The 20,140-nt window shown below is 49.3% G+C and overlaps 1 protein-coding gene across 2 annotated transcripts in view; it reads right to left on the bottom strand.

Annotated features, from left to right (window-relative positions):
• Positions 1 to 20,140, bottom strand: part of LOC140420985 (transmembrane protein 33-like) — a 198,219-nt gene that overhangs the window by 24,269 nt on the left and 153,810 nt on the right. Inside the window, exon 7 of one of the 2 annotated variants that reach the window (XM_072505215.1) lies at positions 7,921 to 8,004. The exons of the other annotated variant lie outside the window; for it this stretch is intronic. Coding sequence (XP_072361316.1) covers positions 7,921 to 8,004 — 84 coding nt within the window. The remainder of the gene's footprint in view (positions 1 to 7,920; positions 8,005 to 20,140) is intronic. 2 annotated transcript variants of the gene reach the window in all.

Genomic DNA, 20,140 nt, shown 5'->3' with positions numbered 1-20,140 from the left:
AGTTCACTCCGTCGCCGTTCACACCTGCTTTTTAAAGTCGTCAGCCAGCTTACTCGAGAAGGCTGCGGCCAAAGGGGGGGGGGGTGCGGGAGAGTGTGCAGGTGGGGGGTGGGGGGGGGGGGTGGGGGCGGGAGAGCGTGCAGGTGGGAGGGGGGGGGGTGGGAGAGCGTGTAGGTAGGAGGGGGGGAGAGCGTGCAGGTGGGGGGGGGGGTGGGAGAGTGTGCAGGTGGGGGGGGGTGGGAGAGTGTGCAGGTGGGAGGGGGGTGGGAGGGCAGCAGGTGGGAGGGGGGGTGGGAGAGTGTGCAGGTGGGAGGGGGGGATGAGGGAGTGTGCAGGTGGGAGGGGGATGAGGGAGAGTGTGCAGGTGGGAGGGGGGGATGAGGGAGTGTGCAGGTGGGAGGGTGGATGAGGGAGAGTGTGCAGGTGGGAGGGGGTGTGTGGGAGAGTGTGCAGGTGGGAGGGGGGATGAGGGAGAGTGTGCAGGTGGGAGGGGGGATGAGGGAGAGTGTGCAGGTGGGAGGGGGGGATGAGGGAGAGTGTGCAGGTGGGAGGGGGGGTGAGGGAGAGTGTGCAGGTGGGAGGGGGGGTGAGGGAGAGTGTGCAGGTGGGAGGGGGTGAGGGAGAGTGTGCAGGTGGGAGGGGAGGATGAGGGAGAGTGTGCAGGTGGGAGGGGGATGAGGGAGAGTGCAGGTGGGAGGGGGGATGAGGGAGAGTGTGCTGGTGGGAGGGGGGATGAGGGAGACAGTGTGCAGGTGGGAGGGGGGGTGAGGGAGAGTGTGCAGGTGGGAGGGGGGGATGAGGGAGAGTGTGCAGGTGGGAGGGGGGGTGAGGGAGAGTGTGCAGGTGGGAGGGAGTGGTAGAGTGTGCAGGTGGGAGGGTGTGTGTGGGAGAGTGTGCAGGTGGGGGGGGAGTGGGAGAGTGTGCAGGTGGGGGGGGTGGGAGAGTGTGCAGGTGGGGGGTGGGAAAGTGTGCAGGTGGGGGGGGGGGTGGGAGAGTGTGCAGGTGGGGGGGGGGGTGGGAGAGTGTGCAGGTGGGGGGGGTGGGAGAGTGTGCAGGTGGGGGGGGGAAGAGTGTGCAGGTGGGAGGGGGTGTGTGGGAGAGTGTGCAGGTGGGAGGGGGTGTGTGGGAGAGTGTGCAGGTGGGGGGGTGGGGGAGTGTGCAGGTGGGAGGGTGTGTGTGGGAGAGTGTGCAGGTGGGAGGGGGGGTGAGGGAGAGTGTGCAGATGGGGGGGGGAGTGGGAGTGTGTGCAGGTGGGGGGGGGTGGGAGAGTCTGCAGGTGGGGGGGGTGGGAGAGTGTGCAGGTGGGGGGGGTGGGAGAGTGTGCAGGTGGGGGGGGTGGTGGGAGAGTGTGCAGGTGGGGGGGGAAGAGTGTGCAGGTGGGAGGGGGTGTGTGGGAGAGTGTGCAGGTGGGAGGGGGTGTGTGGGAGAGTGTGCAGGTGGGGGGGTGGGAGAGTGTGCAGGTGGGAGGGGGTGTGTGGGAGAGTGTGCAGGTGGGAGGGGGGGGGTGAGGGAGAGTGTGCAGGTGGGAGAGGGTGGGAGTTTGTGCAGGTGGGAGGGGGGTGAGGGAGAGTGTGCAGGTGGGGGGGGGGTGTGCAGGAGAGTGTGCAGGTGGGAGGGGGGTGAGGGAGAGTGTGCAGGTGGGGGGGGGTGTGCAGGAGAGTGTGCAGGTGGGAGGGGGGTGCGGGAGAGTGTGGATGGTATCGTCCATCCGCGGATGCCACAGGTCAGCCGCCCTGATATGGCAGGACGGTGACGAGGACACGGCCGCAGGGTGCGTGTGGCTGATGGGCACAGGAGAGTGGCACACTGGCGAGCAAAACGGTGTGAACTGACCGTTGGGCGCAGACAGTGACCAGGTGTTCAACTGGCTGCGTGTCTGCAGCGCGACCAGGCTATCCGGACACACAGGTATCCCCTGCAGCCCGGCTGACGAGGTGTGGAAGAACCTCCGTGTAACATGTCGTTTCTCTGCCCCCCACCACCCTCCTGCAGGTCACCATGTATGCCAACCAGACAGCGATGTTCACTGCCCTGGTTGGAGCAGCAGCTCTGGAGTTTGCCATCCGGCAGCGTAGAGTCGGACGGCCCACAGTGGCTGCAGATGCAGTGGTCGCCGGTGCAGCAGAGGGGATGGCCGCGGAGTGGCCCGTCGTTGCCGCGCAGGCGCTCAGGACCCGAATGTACAGGGGGATGCCGAGGGGAACATTGACCGCCAGACGGCGAGGAATGCAGAGGAAGTGCTTGGGGGGGCGCAGGAGGAGGAGGAGGAGCAGGAGGATCCACTGATGGTGGTGCCAGGGTGCCACAGGCATCCAGCAAGACCGAGGGTGTACCGTGACAGAATGTCGTTCGAGGCCCTAACGGACATCACATGCAGGAGGAGACTACGGTTCAGCAGGGAGACGGTCGCACATATATGCCAGCTCGTGGCGCACCTCGTACCACGTGGAATGGGAGGAGGACACGCGATACCAGTCTCCGTCAAGGTGACGGTGGCCCTAAACCTTTATGCGACCCGTTCCTTCCAGGCGCCGAGCGGGGACCTATCCGGGATATCACAGGCATTGGTCCACAGGTGCATCAGGGCCGTCACCGACGCCTTGTACGCCATTGCGGACAGGTACATAAAATTTCCCCAGGACCGAGCACAGCAGGAAGCACGGGCACGTGGATTCGCCAAGGTGGCCGGGATACCGATGGTCCAGGGTGTCATTGATGGTGTGCACGTCCCCATGCGCCCGCCTGCAGACAGCAGGGAAGTGTTCATGAACAGAAAGGGCGCATACTCCATGGACATTCAGGTGGTGTGCGACCCCCACATGAAGATCATGCACGTGTGTGCAAAGTACCCCGGCAGTGTGCATGACGCCTACATTCTGGCACAGTCGTTCATCCCCGCAATGTTCGATGGATTCCTCCCCCCTCCCCGGCTGAGGGGCTGGTTGCTGGGCGACAAGGGCTATCCATTGAGGTCATAGCTGCTGACGCCAATACAGAGGCCGCACACCAACGCGGAGAGCCTATACAACGAGGCACATGCAGCAACCAGGGGTGTGGTGGAGCGGTGCTTCGGGCTGCTGAAGATGCGCTTCAGATGCCTGGACCGATCAGGAGGGGCCCTGCAGTACCAACCCGACAGGGTCGGTCGCATGGTTGTGGTCTGCTGTGCGCTGCACAACATTGCCATGCAGAGGGGAGATGACCTGGTGGAGGAGTCGGAGGGAGGACCCGACGGCACCGGAGCCAACGCAAACTAGGGGGATGGGGAAGAGGAGGATGCGGAGGATGAGGATGATGTGGCGCATCAGGGTGGGGGGAGGGGCGCAGGACGCCGACACCGCCCGGCTGCTCGTTACGTCCAGGAGGCTGCACGACGGCACCGCCGCAGACAGCGGGCACGTGACGCGTTGGTGGCCGCACGGTTCACGCACTGTGGGGGTGGGATTCGCTAAACACTGCCACTTGCACCGTCACTCCTGTACACGGGCAGCACACAGCGCCCCCCCCCCCGCACCGCGTCCACGGCACCAATTCCACTACGGGATTGCACAACATTGATGATTGGGTAAGCGGGTGTGATCAGTGCCATGTTGAATGATGACAGCCCACTCTGCGATGAGCTGTGTGCTCAGATTCGCCCGCCGAGGTTTGACTCATGGCTATGGCTGAACCATGCACTCTGGTGGTCACAGCCTTCGTGACGGATATTTCACCACATGCCCGTGGGGTGGCTGGCGTCGGTGTACCGAGGACAACGGTGTCCGATTATGGGGGGTGGGGGGAAAAGGGCCAGCACATCCGGAACAGACCTTGAACGGCTCGTATACCACTACGCCAATCGGGCACACTCACGTGCCTCCTGGCACCGGTCATAGCACACAGTCTTACAAATCAGATTTAACAGTGCGTTTATTCGTGTTGTAAACATAGGTGCTCTACCCACTACAACTAGACTGTGCCCTGCACCCGTGCCAACTTCTTACGTGCCTAACGACTAGGTGTGTTCCCAGATGGTACAGCAGGAGTGGAGGCGGACTGCTGTGAATAACGCCCTTCGACATGGCTCCCCGTCGGCACACGTTTCCTGGGGCGGCCCGGCTTCGATGTGCCACGCTGCTTGGCAGGTGTGCTGGATGGCGTGGTGCCACCCTGACCTGCCCGCTCCCCACCAGATGCGCCAGGGACGGAACGGGGGGAGGCCGAGTGTACCGGGACGTCCCTTGGTGGAGCTACCGGGACGGGCCCCAGAACCTCCTCCTCCCTCGGGGAGCCCGGTGGCCCCCGGGCCTCACTGTGGGACGGAGATGCGCTCGGAGACATGGGCCCCGTGACAGTCCTGGAGGCCTGCAGCGGTATCGACCACGGTCCGAATGTTCGCCGAGACGGGGCCCAGGGAGTGCCACATTCCTGCTAAGGTCTGTGTGATCCCGACCTGTGAGTGCGCGACGCCATCCATCACGTGTGCCAGGCGGTCAATGCTCTCCGCAACCGACTGCTGGGACAGTGCCATCGCTTGCTGGGGCCGGGCCATGGCATGGTGAGACTCAGCCAGGGCCCGGAGAGCGGCGGCAATGTCGTGTTGGCTCTGGCGCATGGCTACCTGTGAGAGGGCAGCCCGCTCCTGGGCCATGGATGACGCGTGCACGTGAAGCCCAACGCCTTGCAGAACTTGACCTATGGCCGAAACCCCTTCACCCATTGCCTCCACCGCGGATGACACCCATGCGGTGTCGGCCTGGGTGGCTGCGATGAGCGGCACCACTCCCTGCTCCTGGACGCGGATAGACTCCTCCAGCTGCGTGTGCAGTTCCTGGAAGATGGCCCTCATCCCGTTACTCAGTCCCTGGGTGTCCACACGCATCGGTTGTCCGGGTGGGTCAATTACATCCAGGAACCCGGGAACCGTCTGGGTGGCAGCTGGTTGCTGGGCCTGGGCTGACCTCCGACCGTCCAGCCCCTCGGCTGCTCCAAACTCCATCTGCTGTACCGGCTCGGCTGTGGGGTGCGCACCAGACAGTGACCCGGGAGCCTCATCACTTATATGCCCAACCGAGGTGGGTGTCTCTGTGATGGTGAACGGTGTGGGAGACAGCAGTGCCGCAAGCTCGAGGTCATCGTCCGTCAAGAAGTCTGGTGTGTACTGGTCCCCCTCATGGCCCGGCGCAAGCTCCATGCGGGCCATGTCGTCTTGAGTTCGATCCAGCAGGTGTGTGGCCGTGATGTGGGCTTCAGCATGACTGTCCACCCTGTGCCCCTGACTAATGTCTGTCCCGGTGGTCTCAGCGTCCTGGTCCTGTGTCCCAGACTGTGAGGTCAGCCCTCCTGTCCGACCGACTGCCACCCTCTGGCGTGCGTCCCTGGGTGCAGTTGCGGTGGGTGGCGTTGCGCTACTTCCTGGGCAAGACGTCCCTGAAGGTTCGGCGGATGGCCCTGGGGAACATAAAAGATTCGGGGTTCGTTAGACACGGTGGCCCGGGTGTATGGTGGTGGTGGGTGCACAGTGTGAGGCGGGGTGAGATCTGGGGTGCAGTGGCCAGAGTGTGAGGGGGGATGGGATCGGGGGTGCAGTGGCCAGAGTGTGAGGGGGGATGGGATCGGGGGTGCAGTGGCCAGAGTGTGAGGGGGGATGGGATCTGGGGTGCAGTGGCCAGAGTGTATGGGGGGAGGGGATCGGGGGTGCAGTGACCAGAGTGTGAGGGGGGGCGATGACGGGTTGGGGGTGGAGAGGACATGCAGGGTTCTCTCACTTGCTTCTGCGCCTCCGACCTGGCATGGCGCGACCTCCCTGGTGGCGGATCCCCCAGCGAGGTCCAGGGCCCTCTGCTCGTGAACAGTTAGGGGGTGCAGGACCGGAGAACCCCCTCCGGTTCTCATGCGCTCCCGCTGGTTGTGCGCTGTCTTGTCCTGGGGGGGGATGTGGATAAAGCATCACCATTAGGCAGGTATCATCAGGGCATGCAGATATAGTCAACATTGTTGCTGGTTCAGGAGACAGAACGCTATGGCTTCGCTCCGGGGGTGGTCCCGGGGCTCATGTGGGTCGAGTAGATAGTTGGGCACCGTGACCCCCCCAAACCCCCCTGACCCCCCCAACATCGCCCCCCGATGCCCCAGTCCCCCCCTCCCCGCCACCCCACTTCCCCCCCCCCCCCCCCCGTGTCTGGGGGCACCCTCATGGCACTTACCCTGGCAGCCTGGGTGAGGTCATGCAGCTTCTTGTAGCACTGCTCCCCCGTCCGGGGGGGGTCTGCCCCACAGCACTGACTGCGGTGCCCACCTCCCGCCAGCCGCGCCTCACCGCGCTGGATGGCTGGCGATGCCCTCGTCTTGGGCATTGGGTGTCCCTTCTCCGCTCCACCTCATCCACTGGGGTGTCCAGGTCCGTGTCCCGGAACCTCGTGCGGCTCTTCGGGGCTCAGCCATCTCCTCTCTTCTCCTCCCGGTCCTCTGTGCGCGTATCGCGTAATTTATGATGCAGCGCTGCGTCATTCGGGCGTCGCGCGGTGACGACGCAGCCTTTGCGGCACGCCACGCCCCCCCCCCCCCCCCCCCCCCCCGCCCGAGGTTCTCACGGCCCCGATCCTAGCCAATTTTCGGGCCCTGAATCGGTCGCGATCGGGGCCGTTTCGCGCTGTCGTGAACCTCGACGGCGTTCACGACGGTGCGGGCACTTCGGCGCGGAGTGGAGAATCGCGTCCATAATGCCTAGATAAGGGGCGCAATTCTCCCATCGGGAGACTAACTGCCGGCGCCGGAGTGAAAACCGGAGTGTTTCACTCTGGCGTCGGGGGCCGTTCCCAGCCCCCTATTCTCCCGCCCCCAGGGGGCTAGGAGCGGCGCCGCATCATCTACGCGCGCCGGGCCTTGGCGCCGCGTAAATGACACGGCCGGTGCCGTGTAAATGACGTCATCCGCGCATGCCCAGGTTGACCGGCGCCAACCCGCGCATGCGCGGTTGCCGTCCTCCCCGCGGCCGCCCCGAAAGAAGATGTCAGATGGATCTTGCGGGGCAGCGGAGGAAAGGAGGTCCTCCTTCAGAGAGGCCGGCCCGCCGATCGGTGGGCACCGATCGTGGGCCAGACCCCTTTTGAGTCCCCCCCCGGTGCAGGAACCCCCCTCCCCCACAGGCGGCCCCCCTCCCCAGCATTCCCGCGCTGTTCCCGCCGGCAGCGACCAGGTGTGGACGGCGCCGGTGGGAACCTGTCGTGTTGGGCAGGCCGCTCGGCCCATCCGGGCCGGAGAATGGCCGCTCACTCGTTACAAACAGCGAGCGGCGATTCTCTGAGCGGCCAGCCGTTATTCTCGCCGCGCCGGTTTGGGTGGGGGGGGGGTGGGAGAATCGCGTGCGGGTGCCGGGGCGGCGTGGCGGGACTCGCGCGGCGCCCCGGCGATTCTCCCACCCGGCGTGGGGTGGTGGGGGGGGGGGGGGGGGGGGGAGAGAGAATTCTGTCCGGGGTTTTTGTTCCCTGTCCTCTAACTGTGGCACAAATTATTTATGCCACTTTAGATCCAATTGTTTAAAATTGTAAGTAATTATAAATAATCAAATTTCTGCATCTGTTCACAAATAAATGACCGAAGGATTAAAATGTAGCAAAGACATGTGACACAATTAATACAAAAGTCTACTCTCTTAGTATTAAGACCGGGTATAAAATAAATAAAAATGTTCTATTTTGGCTTCATACAAAACACTACATGAGTTAATGTACATCCAATAACACAATCTATAAAATTTGCATTATAGAATATAAATAATGATTGTTATGTATTTATCAAGAGTTTAAAGCTTTGTAATGTTTTGGTTAAATTAAACATTATCTGAATACTATTACCTACCCGCAAGCTATTTTGTAGTTTTGGTCACAATTATCACCTTATTCAAACATATAAGCAATGGGGGCAAAATGTTTTACCTACCTGCAATAGGGATTCCTTCGAGATGCATACCTTAAGGTCAGGAAACGATAGTAGAAAAAAGGGAGGAATAAATGAGCTCGGCCTCTGTAAAATAAACACATACATCTGGTTGACAATTTAATAACTTTGAACATAAAAATTAAGATCGAAGTGATACATCAAAGACATTCAGCTGTTATCGGAATCCTAAACAAAGTTATTGACAAATAGATTGAAGTAATCAAGCGGTAACGGATAGAAAACATTTACTTGTCTCTATTTCTTGCACATATGACAAATAGTTAAAAAAAAATCCTGTTGAGATATTACTAATTCCCCAAACCTGCACTGCAATTCAATCAATAAGGTTCTTAGCCAGTTCTTAACTGGGTGAAACAGTTGGTACTATATCAATGTTCTTCCTTGTAGTTACAAATTTGTGATTACAGTAGATACCTTCACTAAGTGACCTTACTTTCATGGCAGTTGATTCATTTTGCTCTGTATCTATTGGTATGGGATAGCATGCCATACAATCATTCTCAGGTGTCTTTTCAACATCTACTTCTTCAATATCTCGGAGCAAACAATTAATGAAGAGAGACTTGATATGAATTCTTAAGCTTCATTATTTCACCATGTTGGCGAGAAAATAATATATATATTAATAAAAAGATGTTCCAGGTTAAAAGTAGCACATGGAGAGCGGAAAACCGGTAGGCAAAGGGTTAAATTGTTGGATCAGCCAGAAATCTTAAGAAAACCTGCACTCAGGATAATTTAATCGTCTTACAGGTAATGGCAAACCCACGTCACAAGACTATGGCCCCAGCTTGTCTGCAGGAGATCCATTGTTCTACTCAGACCTCATCAAGAACCAACGGCATTATTTCAGGTTAAGGGAAACATTCTGAACATGATCTGGTAACGTGCAAAAACCCATTGTATGTGTAAATCGGTTTTCCACTAAGGGGCTCAGGAAACATCGCTACCGATGCCTCCTGATCAGATTGTCTTGTATGAAATTGATCGATGACGTCAATGCTTATCTGTAACTGTGAATGAACTTAAAATATATATGCATGAAATCCCTGTAAAAAGATCAGGACAGACTCGTGCGAGCTGAAGGCAGCAGCAGCTTCTGGTTCTCCGGTTGTGCACACAGCCATTTTTCGAATAAACAAACGTTTTACCAACACCATGCGGTCGCAAACGGACTCGGAGCATTTCTTCCCTCCAACACACCACAAATAATAATTTATAATTAATATAATTTTAAACACTTGGTTGAATTCATGGTTGGAATACCTGGAATAGTGTGGTCCCCTTATCTAAGGAAAGATATGCTGGCATTGGAGTCAGTCGAGAGAAGGTTCATTAGGTTGATCCTGGATATGGAGAAATTTCCTGATGAGGAGAGGTTGAGTAGGTTGGGCCTGTGCTCATTGGAGTTTAGAAGAATGAGAGGCGACCTCATTGACATATAGGATTCTCAGAGGATTTGGCAGGGTAGATGCCAAGAGATTCTTCCCCCTTGTGGGAACGTCTAGAACCAGAGGGTATAATCTCAGAGTAAAGGTCGTCCATTTAAGACAGAGTTAAAGAGGAATTTCCTCTTTCAAAGGGTCGGGAATCTGTGGAACACTTTACCGCAGAGAGCTGTAGAGGCTGGGTCGTCAACTATGTTCAAGGCTGAGAGAGACAGATTTTTGATCAGTATGGGAATCAAGACTTATGGGAATAAGGTGGGGAATTGGCATTGAGCATTATTATATCAGGTCACTCATGTTCTCGCAGAATGGTGGAGCAGACTTGATGGGCCGAATGGCCTGCTTTTGCTCCTATATCTTACGGTTATAAATTTAAAAAAATTACTCAGACAAGTAATCAACTTCTGTCCAAGTGCCTTTTTTAAATTTATGGATGAGATCAATGATATTACACCCAATAGGATAATATAATTTAGTTCTGTAAATCTACACAACGAAATACAAGAAACTTCAATCTTTATAAAATATAGGCTTTTCCCTAAACATAAAAATCATGCAACTCTCTTGATGAAAGTCAAGAACCAATTACCAAAGCTCATTTAATTTTGACACAGACAAGGGTGAGATTTTAATTCACTCAAAGCCCATGCTTATGCACAGAGTTACAATTAGGCCCCATGTTGTATAAATATCCGCATCGCTCAACTTAAGGGACAGAATTATGATTTTATTACACAGAGAAAGTCTCCGATATTAAGTTATTTCGTAAAGAGGTTTCTCCAATATATCAAGAACATAGGAGATCATTTTGAATTTGGACACAGGCGATAAGCTAGCGGTTGCGGATCAGCTTTTCGTCTGATATTCTCCCCCCGCCCAAAAAAACACATCCATATTTGGTGTAAAAAATATATTATTTTGATGTGGAAAGCATGGAACTATACACTGTTTATATGTAGGGCTATTAGATAAATCATACAAATTGATTTTCCTCTTCTACTAAAATATTATAAATTCCTGCTTTGTCAACAAAGTACCTCTGTTTACCATGACAAATACTTTCAAACTAACTAAACAGTTCTATTACAGAAAAAAAGAGACGTTGTCAAAGTTTTCCATCTTGCAAACATCAGGATAGCTCGCAAGAAATGACCGACTGTAACAGGGGAACAACAATTTATACTGCACAAGAAGAGTGCTGATTGGTTGGCAAGTGGACTTGGATTGGAAGACACACTGCCATGGAGAATGCAGTGTGTTCAAATTCAAACCAAGCAGGTCAACTCTGATTGATTAAGGCATTGCTCTGATAACATCTCTTTTTTTTCAGCAATACTCAAGTTTCTGTTCTACCAAATGACGGATTCTATTGCAACAGATATACATACGAGTACACCGCTGTGTTCAAAACTGCTACTTTTCAAAAAAGAAAAAAAATGGGAAAATGTCCTTTTTGTTAAACATTTTCATGCTTATCAAGGTAAGGAATCTTAGTGCAGGGGAATGGAACTCTTTGCACTTCTGGCACTTAGCATAAAGCACTCCTAGCCAGACACAGATTAAAAACTCTCTCTATTCTGTCCAGCAACATGCCTCAATTCCAAACTCAGAAGAGCACTCTGTAGTACATTCATGCAGCATTCTTGCACTTCACACATCAGCAGTCCTGCGGCCTCTCTGCGTGAGATTGCTAATTAGTGCTGAATTAAGGACAGTTTTGTGCTGTGCAGCTACATTAAAACTGTCGAACCTTATTTCACATAGAATCCTTACAGCCAACAAAAGGGTCTTTTATCCTATTGGTCTTGGCTGGATTTGAAGCCATGCCCGAGGTGAAAGGCAATCAATGTCATTAAATAGGAATGACAAAAAATCAGCGGCTCTTTATGTATGTGTATATTTACTAATTACATAGAACAGTTTTGGTAACTTATTTAGTTTTTACACTATTAGGTAACTCCAATAATACAATAAAAACAGGAAAATCCAGTGTTATAATAATAAATAATTGAAACAGATTTTGACATTTTTATTCTTTATAAACAGGCTGCACTGCTCTAAATGATTTTAGATTGATTCCAGATTGCCAAAAATATAGCTAGAGGCATTTATTTTACTGTTGTGGGCTTAGAATCAAATTACGATTAATAATATCTATGAAACCGAGGGTGTGATCTAGATTTTAAAGCATATGCATATCTTGGTCCTAAATTTAAGAAAATAATGAAGAGGGATATCATTTTTGTTAATCATCATGACATTACCCTGTATATAGTATGAATATCTCAAATTCCTGAGATTATCAATTCACTACCCAGTTAAATAGGTGCTAAAAGAAATCTTGTTCTAGCAGCAAAATTATTCAAATCTCAGAAGTAGTTTTGTTCCAGTACCAATTACGCAACTAAAAGAGCAGCATGGTAGCACAGTGGTTAGCACAGTTGCTTCACAGCTCCAGGGTCCCTGGTTCGATTCCCGTTTGGGTTACTGACTGTGCAGTCTGCACGTTCTCCCTGTGTCTGTGTCGGTTTCCTCCAGGTGCTCCAGTTTCCTCCCACAGTCCAAAGATGTGCAGGTTAGGTGGATTAGCCATGCCAATTTTCCCTTAGTGTCTAAAAAGGTTGGGTGCGGTTACTGGGTTACGGGGATGGGGCGGAGGCGTGGGTTTAAGTGGGGTGCTCTTTCCAAGGGCTGATGCATACTCGATGGGCGAATGGCCTCCTTCTGCACTGTAATTTCTATGAATAAAACATCCTCTCCCTCTCTTCACTTACTCCTAATTTTAACTTAATTTCTATCCAATGTAGCTTACGTTTGAGTTCAGTAAACATCCACCTCTTTTTTTCTCTTGAAGGGTCAATCATTCATTTTGAGATGGGACACATATTAGAAGTGTTCTAGCGCTGGCCTCAAAAGCCAATTTTTCACCTAATTAAAGCCCAGAATTTGAAGGCCTACCTCGTTATGCCTCTACATTTTATGCCCTAGTGCAAAACTAATGCTACTGCTGCAGACGAGATAATGCTGTAAATTACTTCATCCATGGAACTAACAACCAATCAAATCTAGACAAAATAACGAGTGCAATGGGGTTAAAATATTTTGGAGCAAATGCTGTTCATTAATTTTCTCCCTGAACATGGAGAGCCATAGAATGTTTACAGCACAATTGGTCCCTGCTTAGCTGAAATGTTATTTAATTACTTTCATAATTTCACAAAATGCTACTTCATTGTGCAAGTTCATACAAAAAAAGAACTTAAGTTACATTTAAATTAAGTTCTGGGTAGATTTTATGCTGGTAAAAGATTTATCAGCTTAAGTAAGCCTCAGTAAAAAAAATCATTGTGTGCTTTGCACAGAAAGAAACAACAGTAATCTTCTGTGATTGCTAGCAAGATTCAAGGGTAAAGCAGATATAACATTCTTGCCTATCTAATGAACTGAAAAAAGCAACCATTGATGGGGTGGAGGGAGTGGGATACAGTAAGAGAATAAGCAAGACTATTCAAATATACGTAGATGCATATGTTCATTTACAGGACTAAATGGCAGAGATATTGTGCTGACAATGGACCTTAGGCCTGAATTAGAAGACTGGTGAACTGCAGACACCTGCTGGGCATCCCCAGGCATCTCGCCGATGGAGAGGCTGTGATGTTCTGGCTGCTGCATTACCAGCAAGCAGGTTAAAAGTGAAGAGAATGCAAGCAGGAGGGGGTCAATCGAGATCGGGAGGGAGTGTGGCCAGCAGCATCTGGTACAGCTTCTGATGCTACATTCATGCAATTATTTTTAAACCATACCTCTTTGTTTGGTGGTGGTTCCTTGAGAAACTGCTGGTTGGGCTGCAGGAACTTGCTATTTTCAGGGCAATCCAATTTGAAACAGGGGGCCTCAAAAAGGCATAACAGCCCGTTTTTTGCATTTGCAAAGCCTGTTTCTGGCCAATGTGGTGGGCAGCACAATTACAGCTTTAATGAGTGTGCCTGCCCTGCCCACCATATCAGAGGTTTAGGCGGCGGCCATTTGGTGCCTGAAAAATGTGGCATCCTCAAATTTCTAAGCCAATTATTTTTACAGATTGAAATATAAAAGACATAATTGTTAAAATAAAAGGCCATTTTACACATCCATGCTTTAGATCCTTTGGATTTGAGGCCTTATACATCTTTTTCTCATACGCACATGTCATACTGATCAACTTATTTGCATCAGGAAAGCACAAAATGGACACATTAACCTTTACAGTGGAAAACTGCTGAACATTTAATGTTGAAATGAGTCACACTTTAATTCTTGAAATATACCAAAATGGTACAACAGAACTTAGCAAGGATCTTAACTCTTAACTGTTTAACACTCATATTTTGATGAAGCTTTATGCACTTGACTGTTACCTTGGTAGTCTTACATGGCAATGAATGAATTCAGAAACTAAATGCAGGCACAGAAACATCCTGGCCATTTTCATCAATAACACTATTAGAATCTTGCATGGCCCAATATAAATAAAGAAAAGAAGGGCTGTATCAAGATTACCAGCAAAATATCCATTCTTCTATCTGACCACTGCAAGAATCAAATAAACAGGAGCATTTACTTTCCCAGAATTCATTTGGAATAATTAAAAGTATATTTTAATTTAAATCCCACCATTTAATATGACCTGCATCCTATACAGTCAGTTTGGACCAGTTCAGGATAGAACTTTCATAACTCTACGCAGTGCAGATGTAGGTCAAGTACATCTTTCCAGCTTCTTGTTCATGTGCTCCAATATCATGTAATATGAATGTCCTCCTTATGCGAAGTAGTAATATGACAGGTCATTGACATCTGATAAGACATAGATGTAGGACTACACTTGCAAAACACTCAAGAAAAACGAACAAGGTTTGTTGAAAGCTTGGTTTGAACATGGAACACTCAATAGTTTATAAGCAGCAGACGAAGTGACTGCAGGTTTTGTAACAGCAGGAGAAGCAACGAATGCAACAATTAAGTGGTAACATATGTCAAGACTGCCAAGAGGATTTTTAATCCCTTTAAACATTAATGTAGTATTTCTGTTTCCACTGCAACAACAGAGCCATCTGTGTTGGTATTGAGTGGACACATGCCAAAAGCACAATTGCAAACTCTGTTCATTTGATTTCTCCAATACAATAAAGGTGGGAAACATTTTCACTTTCTTCTTTCCAGATTAAAGAAAGTAGTCAATTGACTGCACACTACATCTGGAATAGGTGCTTAGAATTCAAAGAAACAGACAGGAAATCCAAACACTTAACAGAAAATTGCAAAGGAAACATGCGAATAAAAACAAAATCAAATTAATTGTTCACTTTCCATAAAGAAACTAGTGGTTTCTCCCGGTCTGCTGTAAAACAAATGTCAATTAACATGTCTCCTCTCCACAGAAAACATTAGTCGCAGCTTGTAAAATCTGTTCGATATTTGTTCCACAAATGCAGTGTGTTCCATAAGCATTCAAACAGAATGTGGTGGAAACATATTTAATGGATCATATTTGCTTGACACATATAGTTCTGCTGGGAAGACTTCTTTTTTGCAATATGTATTTATCTAAAGCACCTGTTCACTCGAGTTCCAGTAATCTACTGAAAGCTACTGTTTTACAGGAAATCTCAAAAGATATACGGTTTATTCCACTGGCTATCATGAAAGTGAAGATTTGTTGGAAAAAGTGATAATTAACAAATGGTAATTTCAATGTCACAGATATGTTCTGAAAGAGATCACGGAGAGGAGAACTGATCGCGGTCTTCATAATTATGAAAGGTTTGATATGGTGGACGGAGAAATTTCCAACCATGTAAAGTGGCAGTGAATTCCACCGGCGGAAGTGTTGGCGCCAATGCAGACTTTGTGGACTTCTACAACAGCAAAACTGGCGCTGCTCCTGGACCGATTCTGCTACTGTTGAGGGGCTAGTACTGGCGCTAGGTGGAACACAATCGATTCTAATGAGAAACTATGCTGGATTCGCCAGTCAGCGACTGACACTGAGGTTGACAAGCTGCAGTTACAGAAACACACTTCACTCCCCACGCACACCACCTCAGTCAACAAGATGGCAGCAAGGACAGTGGCACCCCGTTTCACTGACACCGAGCTGGAGACTCACCTGGTTGCCATGGAGGAGGGTGACACAGTACCCTGGCCCGGTGTTCTGGGCCAGGGTTCAGAGAATCCCAAAGTGTATCATGGAGTTCACCTGACCCACAACGTTTAATAGATTGTGGTATGGGGAGCACACGGCCCACTCTACAGGTGTGGTACAGCAGAAATGGAAAAGTATTGTTTAAAGCAAAACAATGTTTATTCTATGAACTCAAGTTAACCTTTTTAAAACAAACAGTGAACATCTTAGCAAGCATCAATTCAAATACAACCCCCAAAGAATACAACACTAAGTAATCCTGAATAACTTCCCAAACAATATCCAGAAGACAAAAGAAACACCTTTTAACAGAAGCACATTAGGTTTATATTCATTACTGAGAACATTTATAATTCTGAATTCACCAAATGATCAAGAGATAGTCTTTTCATGGCAGAGAGATCAACAGTACACCTGCTCTGTCTGGCTTCAGCTCCAACACTGAAAACGAAACTAAAACACACCCTGCAGCAAACAGCCTAAAACAAAAATTAAAAGCTGACAGACAGCCCAGCTCCACCCACTCTGACATCACTGCATAGTAAACACCCATTTCTTAAAAGTACTCTCACTACAGATATTTATATACACACCCATTTATAAACACCCATTTCTTAAAGGTACTCTCACATGACACCTCTGCCCAAGAAAAAAAATAAACCATCAAATTCAAGATGGTTTCATTTTTCAACTTTTCACTTCCTTTAAGAAATGCACACAGTAAATATACTTTTTTATTTAAAAAAAAAAACAACACACGCAAACAGGTACAATAATAGTCCATTTTTGTTCTTCTTCCTCCAACTGAAACCCTTCCTGATTGACAGTCTCTTTAAACAAGAAGGTCTCTGCACGATCTGTCCATTTCTCTACGCCTCGGCATTTCTCTTTAAAGTCAGATACTTTAGTTTAATCTGATCGCAGAGTCCCTTGTAATTCTCCAACACAGGAGCATTAGTTATCACAGCTTTCAGGCTGTCAAATGCCTGTCCGCTGTCCACTGAAATTTTCGATGTTTCTTCAGCAAGTCCATCAGTGGAGCAATCACGCCATAAAACTTTTCCTCAAATGTTCGATCAAATCCACTCATGCCAAGAAATCGCATTATTTCCCTTCGTCTTGAGGGTATTGAAAACTCCTCAATAACTGTTGGTTTCACATCCCATGTGACCATTCAACCCTGTCCGATTGTATGGCCAAGGAAAGTGACTTGGGCTTTTCCAAATTCACTTTTGGCTCCCCCGCCTCCTGAAGTCGATCGAATAACTCCATCAGATGTTTTAAATGTTCTTTCCATGTCTAGCTGAAAATTACCAAATCGTCGATATATACCGCACAATTGGGTAAACCTGAAACAACTTTGTTAGTTAACTATTGAAATGTGACTGGGGTGTTTTTCATGCCAAATGGCGTAACTTTGAATTGGTATATATCTGGAGTCACAAAAGCTGAAATTTCCTTCGCCCATTCAGATAAAGGTACCAGCCAGTAACCTTTAAGTAAATTAAGTTTGGAAATAAAAGCTGATTGTCCCACTTTCTCAATGCAATCTTCCAAACATGGGATAGGATAAGAGTCCGTTCTTGTAACTGCATTAACCTTTCTATAGTCCACACACAACCGTTGGGTACCGTCTGGTTTTGGTACCATCACTATGGGTGAGCTCCATTGGTGGCAACCCACTTCAATTATGCCATTTTTAAGCATACTCTCAATCTCTTTGTTAACCTGTGCCAATTTTAAAGGGTTAAGTCTATATGGATGTTGTTTGATTGGAACAGCATTTCCCACATCTACATCATGTATAGCCAGTTTAGTACTTCCCAATTTATCTCTACAAACTTGCCCATGTGATATCAATAACTCTTTCAGGTCAGTTCGTTCTTCCTCTGGAAGGTAACTCAACAATTTATCCCAATCGGGGATATGGTGTACGGGCCGGAGAGTGGAGCTGAGTCCACAAAGATCAGCCATGATCTCATTAAATGGCGGAGCAGGCTCGAGGGGCCAGATGACCTACTCCTGTTCCTAGTTCTTATGTTCTAATTTTTAAGAACATCCTCATTTTCCAATTTAATTTGAGGTATATGACAATAAGCGATTTACATTTCATTTTATTCATTTCAAATTCCAAGTCATCGGGATTTGGTTTGTCACTTTGAGTTAGAATCATTAAAACCTCCTTTTTCTCTCCTTCTCTTTCAAAGTACCTTTTAAGCATATTCACATGACACACTCGGTGAGTCTTCCTTCTAGCTGCTGTTTCTGCCACATAATTCACCTCACTTAATTTCCTTTCAATCTGATAAGGTCCACAAAACCTTGCTTTTAAAGGCTCATGTACCATTGGTAACAATACTAAAACTTTGGGCGGAACTCTCCCCCCCCCCCACGCCGGGTGGGAGAATCACCGGGGCGCTGCATGTGTCCCACCACGCCACACCGATGCGATTCCCCCACCCCCCAGCCTGAGCGGCGAGAATCACGGCTGGCCGCTGGGAGATTCGCCGCTCACCGTTTGCAACGGGCGAGCGGCGATTCTCCGAACCGAATGGGACGAGCAGCCTGCCCAATACGACGGGTTCCCACCGGCGCCGTCCACACCTGGTCGCTGCCGACGGGAACAGCGCGGGAACGCTTGGGGGGGCGAGGGGGGTTCCTGCACCGGGGGGGGGGGGCCTCAAATGGGGTCTGGCCCGCGATCGGTGGGCCGGCCTCTCTGAAGGAGCACCTCCTTTCCTCCGCCGCCCCGCAAGATCCATCCGCCATCTTCTTGCGGGGCGGCCTCGGGGAGGACGGCAACTGCGCATGCGCGGATTGGGGCCGGCCAAACCGCGCATGCGCGGGTGACGTCATTTACGCGACGCCACTTTTATGCGGCGCCAAGGCCTGCCGCACGTAAATGACGCAATGCGACTCCTAGCCCCCCAGGGGCGGGAGAATGGGGGGCTGGAAGCGGGCTCCGACGCCGGAGTGAAACACTCCCGGTTTTCAATCCGGCGTCGGCACTTAGACTCCCGATGGGAGAATTGCGCCCTTTATCTCCACTGGCAAAACTATGAACTTCGGATTTCTTGTCCGTGACCCGTTTCATCACATTTTGTGCAACCTTTAAATGTTGTCTAGCCAATTCACCTGCTCTATTTAATTGTTCCCTAAAATTTGCCACGTAATCCAATAATGTAATTTCAAATTTCTCACTCTCCAATTTTTCCTTCATCAATTTAAGTGGTCCTCTTACCTCCTGACCAAAAATTAGTTCAAAAGGGCTAAATTTGGTTGACTCATTAGGTGGATCCCGAATTGCAAACAGTACGAATGGAATTCCTTTATCCCAATCCTCTGGATAATCGTGACAATAAGCCCTCAACATTGTCTTTATTGTCTCATGCCACCTTTCTAACGCTCCCTGTGATTCTGGATGGTACGCAGTTGATTTAAATTGTTCTATTCCTAAGCAATCCGTAACTTCCTTGAATAACCTGGAGGTAAAATTTCATCCTTGATCCGATTGTATTTCTGTGGGTAGTCCATATCTCGTAAAGAATTTAAGTAACTCCTCCGCAACCTGTTTCGCTGTCATCATACATACTGGAAAGGCCTCTGGAAACCTAGTAGACACATCCATTATAGTCAAAAGATATTGATTCCCACTTTTCGTTTTAGGAAGCGGTCCTACGCAATCAATTAGGACCCTTGTAAAAGGTTCCTCAAATGCTGGAATGGGTTTTAAGGGTGCGGGTTTTATCACTGCTTGAGGTTTCCCCATCATTTGACATGTGTGATGTGAATGACAAAATGTATCTACATCTTTATGTAGTCCAGGCCAATAAAAATGTTTTTGTATTTTAGCTTGAGTTTTCCTTATTCCCAAATGACCTCCCACTGGTACCTCATGTGCAACTCGCAACATCTCCTTTCTATACCCTACCGGCAATACTACTTGATGAACTTGGCTCACTTTTCATCCGCCTGCATATGTAAAGGTCTCCATTTTCTCATCAAGACATCACTTTTACGGTAATAACACTCTGGTAGACACTCAAATTCCTGTTCCGTGTATGCTTTCTGATACATCCGGTTTATTTCTACATCTTTCTGTTGTAACTCCGTCAATATTCCTGAACTAAAAATATCCGCCTCATCCCCCACCTGTTCTTGTTCTTTTTCAACTATCTGACAAAAAATCGTTTCTGATAATTGAACTTCCACTTCATCTTTATCTTCACTCTCTGATTTGTCCTCTTGTCTTAACCTGTGACTTTGCAACCTTGTTACTACACAATCCGGAAAAATCCCATAATATTCGTCCTTCAACACTTCAGATGTCGGATTTTGCACTGGCTTATCAACCACAGTAGGCATCACTCCCACCTACGATCCAGCTATATCATTGCCCAAGATAAACTGTATTCGTGGACAAGATAATTTCTCTATTACTCCTACTACCACTTCACCATTCTTCATTGGACTTTCCAACCGTACCTTATATAATAGAACACTACTACTCTCACCCTGAATTCCACATATTACCACCTTTTCTGGCAACATTCTTCCCAAACTA

Source organism: Scyliorhinus torazame, chromosome 5 (assembly GCF_047496885.1).
Source record: "Scyliorhinus torazame isolate Kashiwa2021f chromosome 5, sScyTor2.1, whole genome shotgun sequence".
In the NCBI taxonomy this organism is placed as follows: Eukaryota; Metazoa; Chordata; class Chondrichthyes; order Carcharhiniformes; family Scyliorhinidae; genus Scyliorhinus; species Scyliorhinus torazame.
The sequence above is the reverse complement of the archived record's forward strand: the minus strand, read 5'-3'. Positions and strand labels throughout refer to the sequence as shown.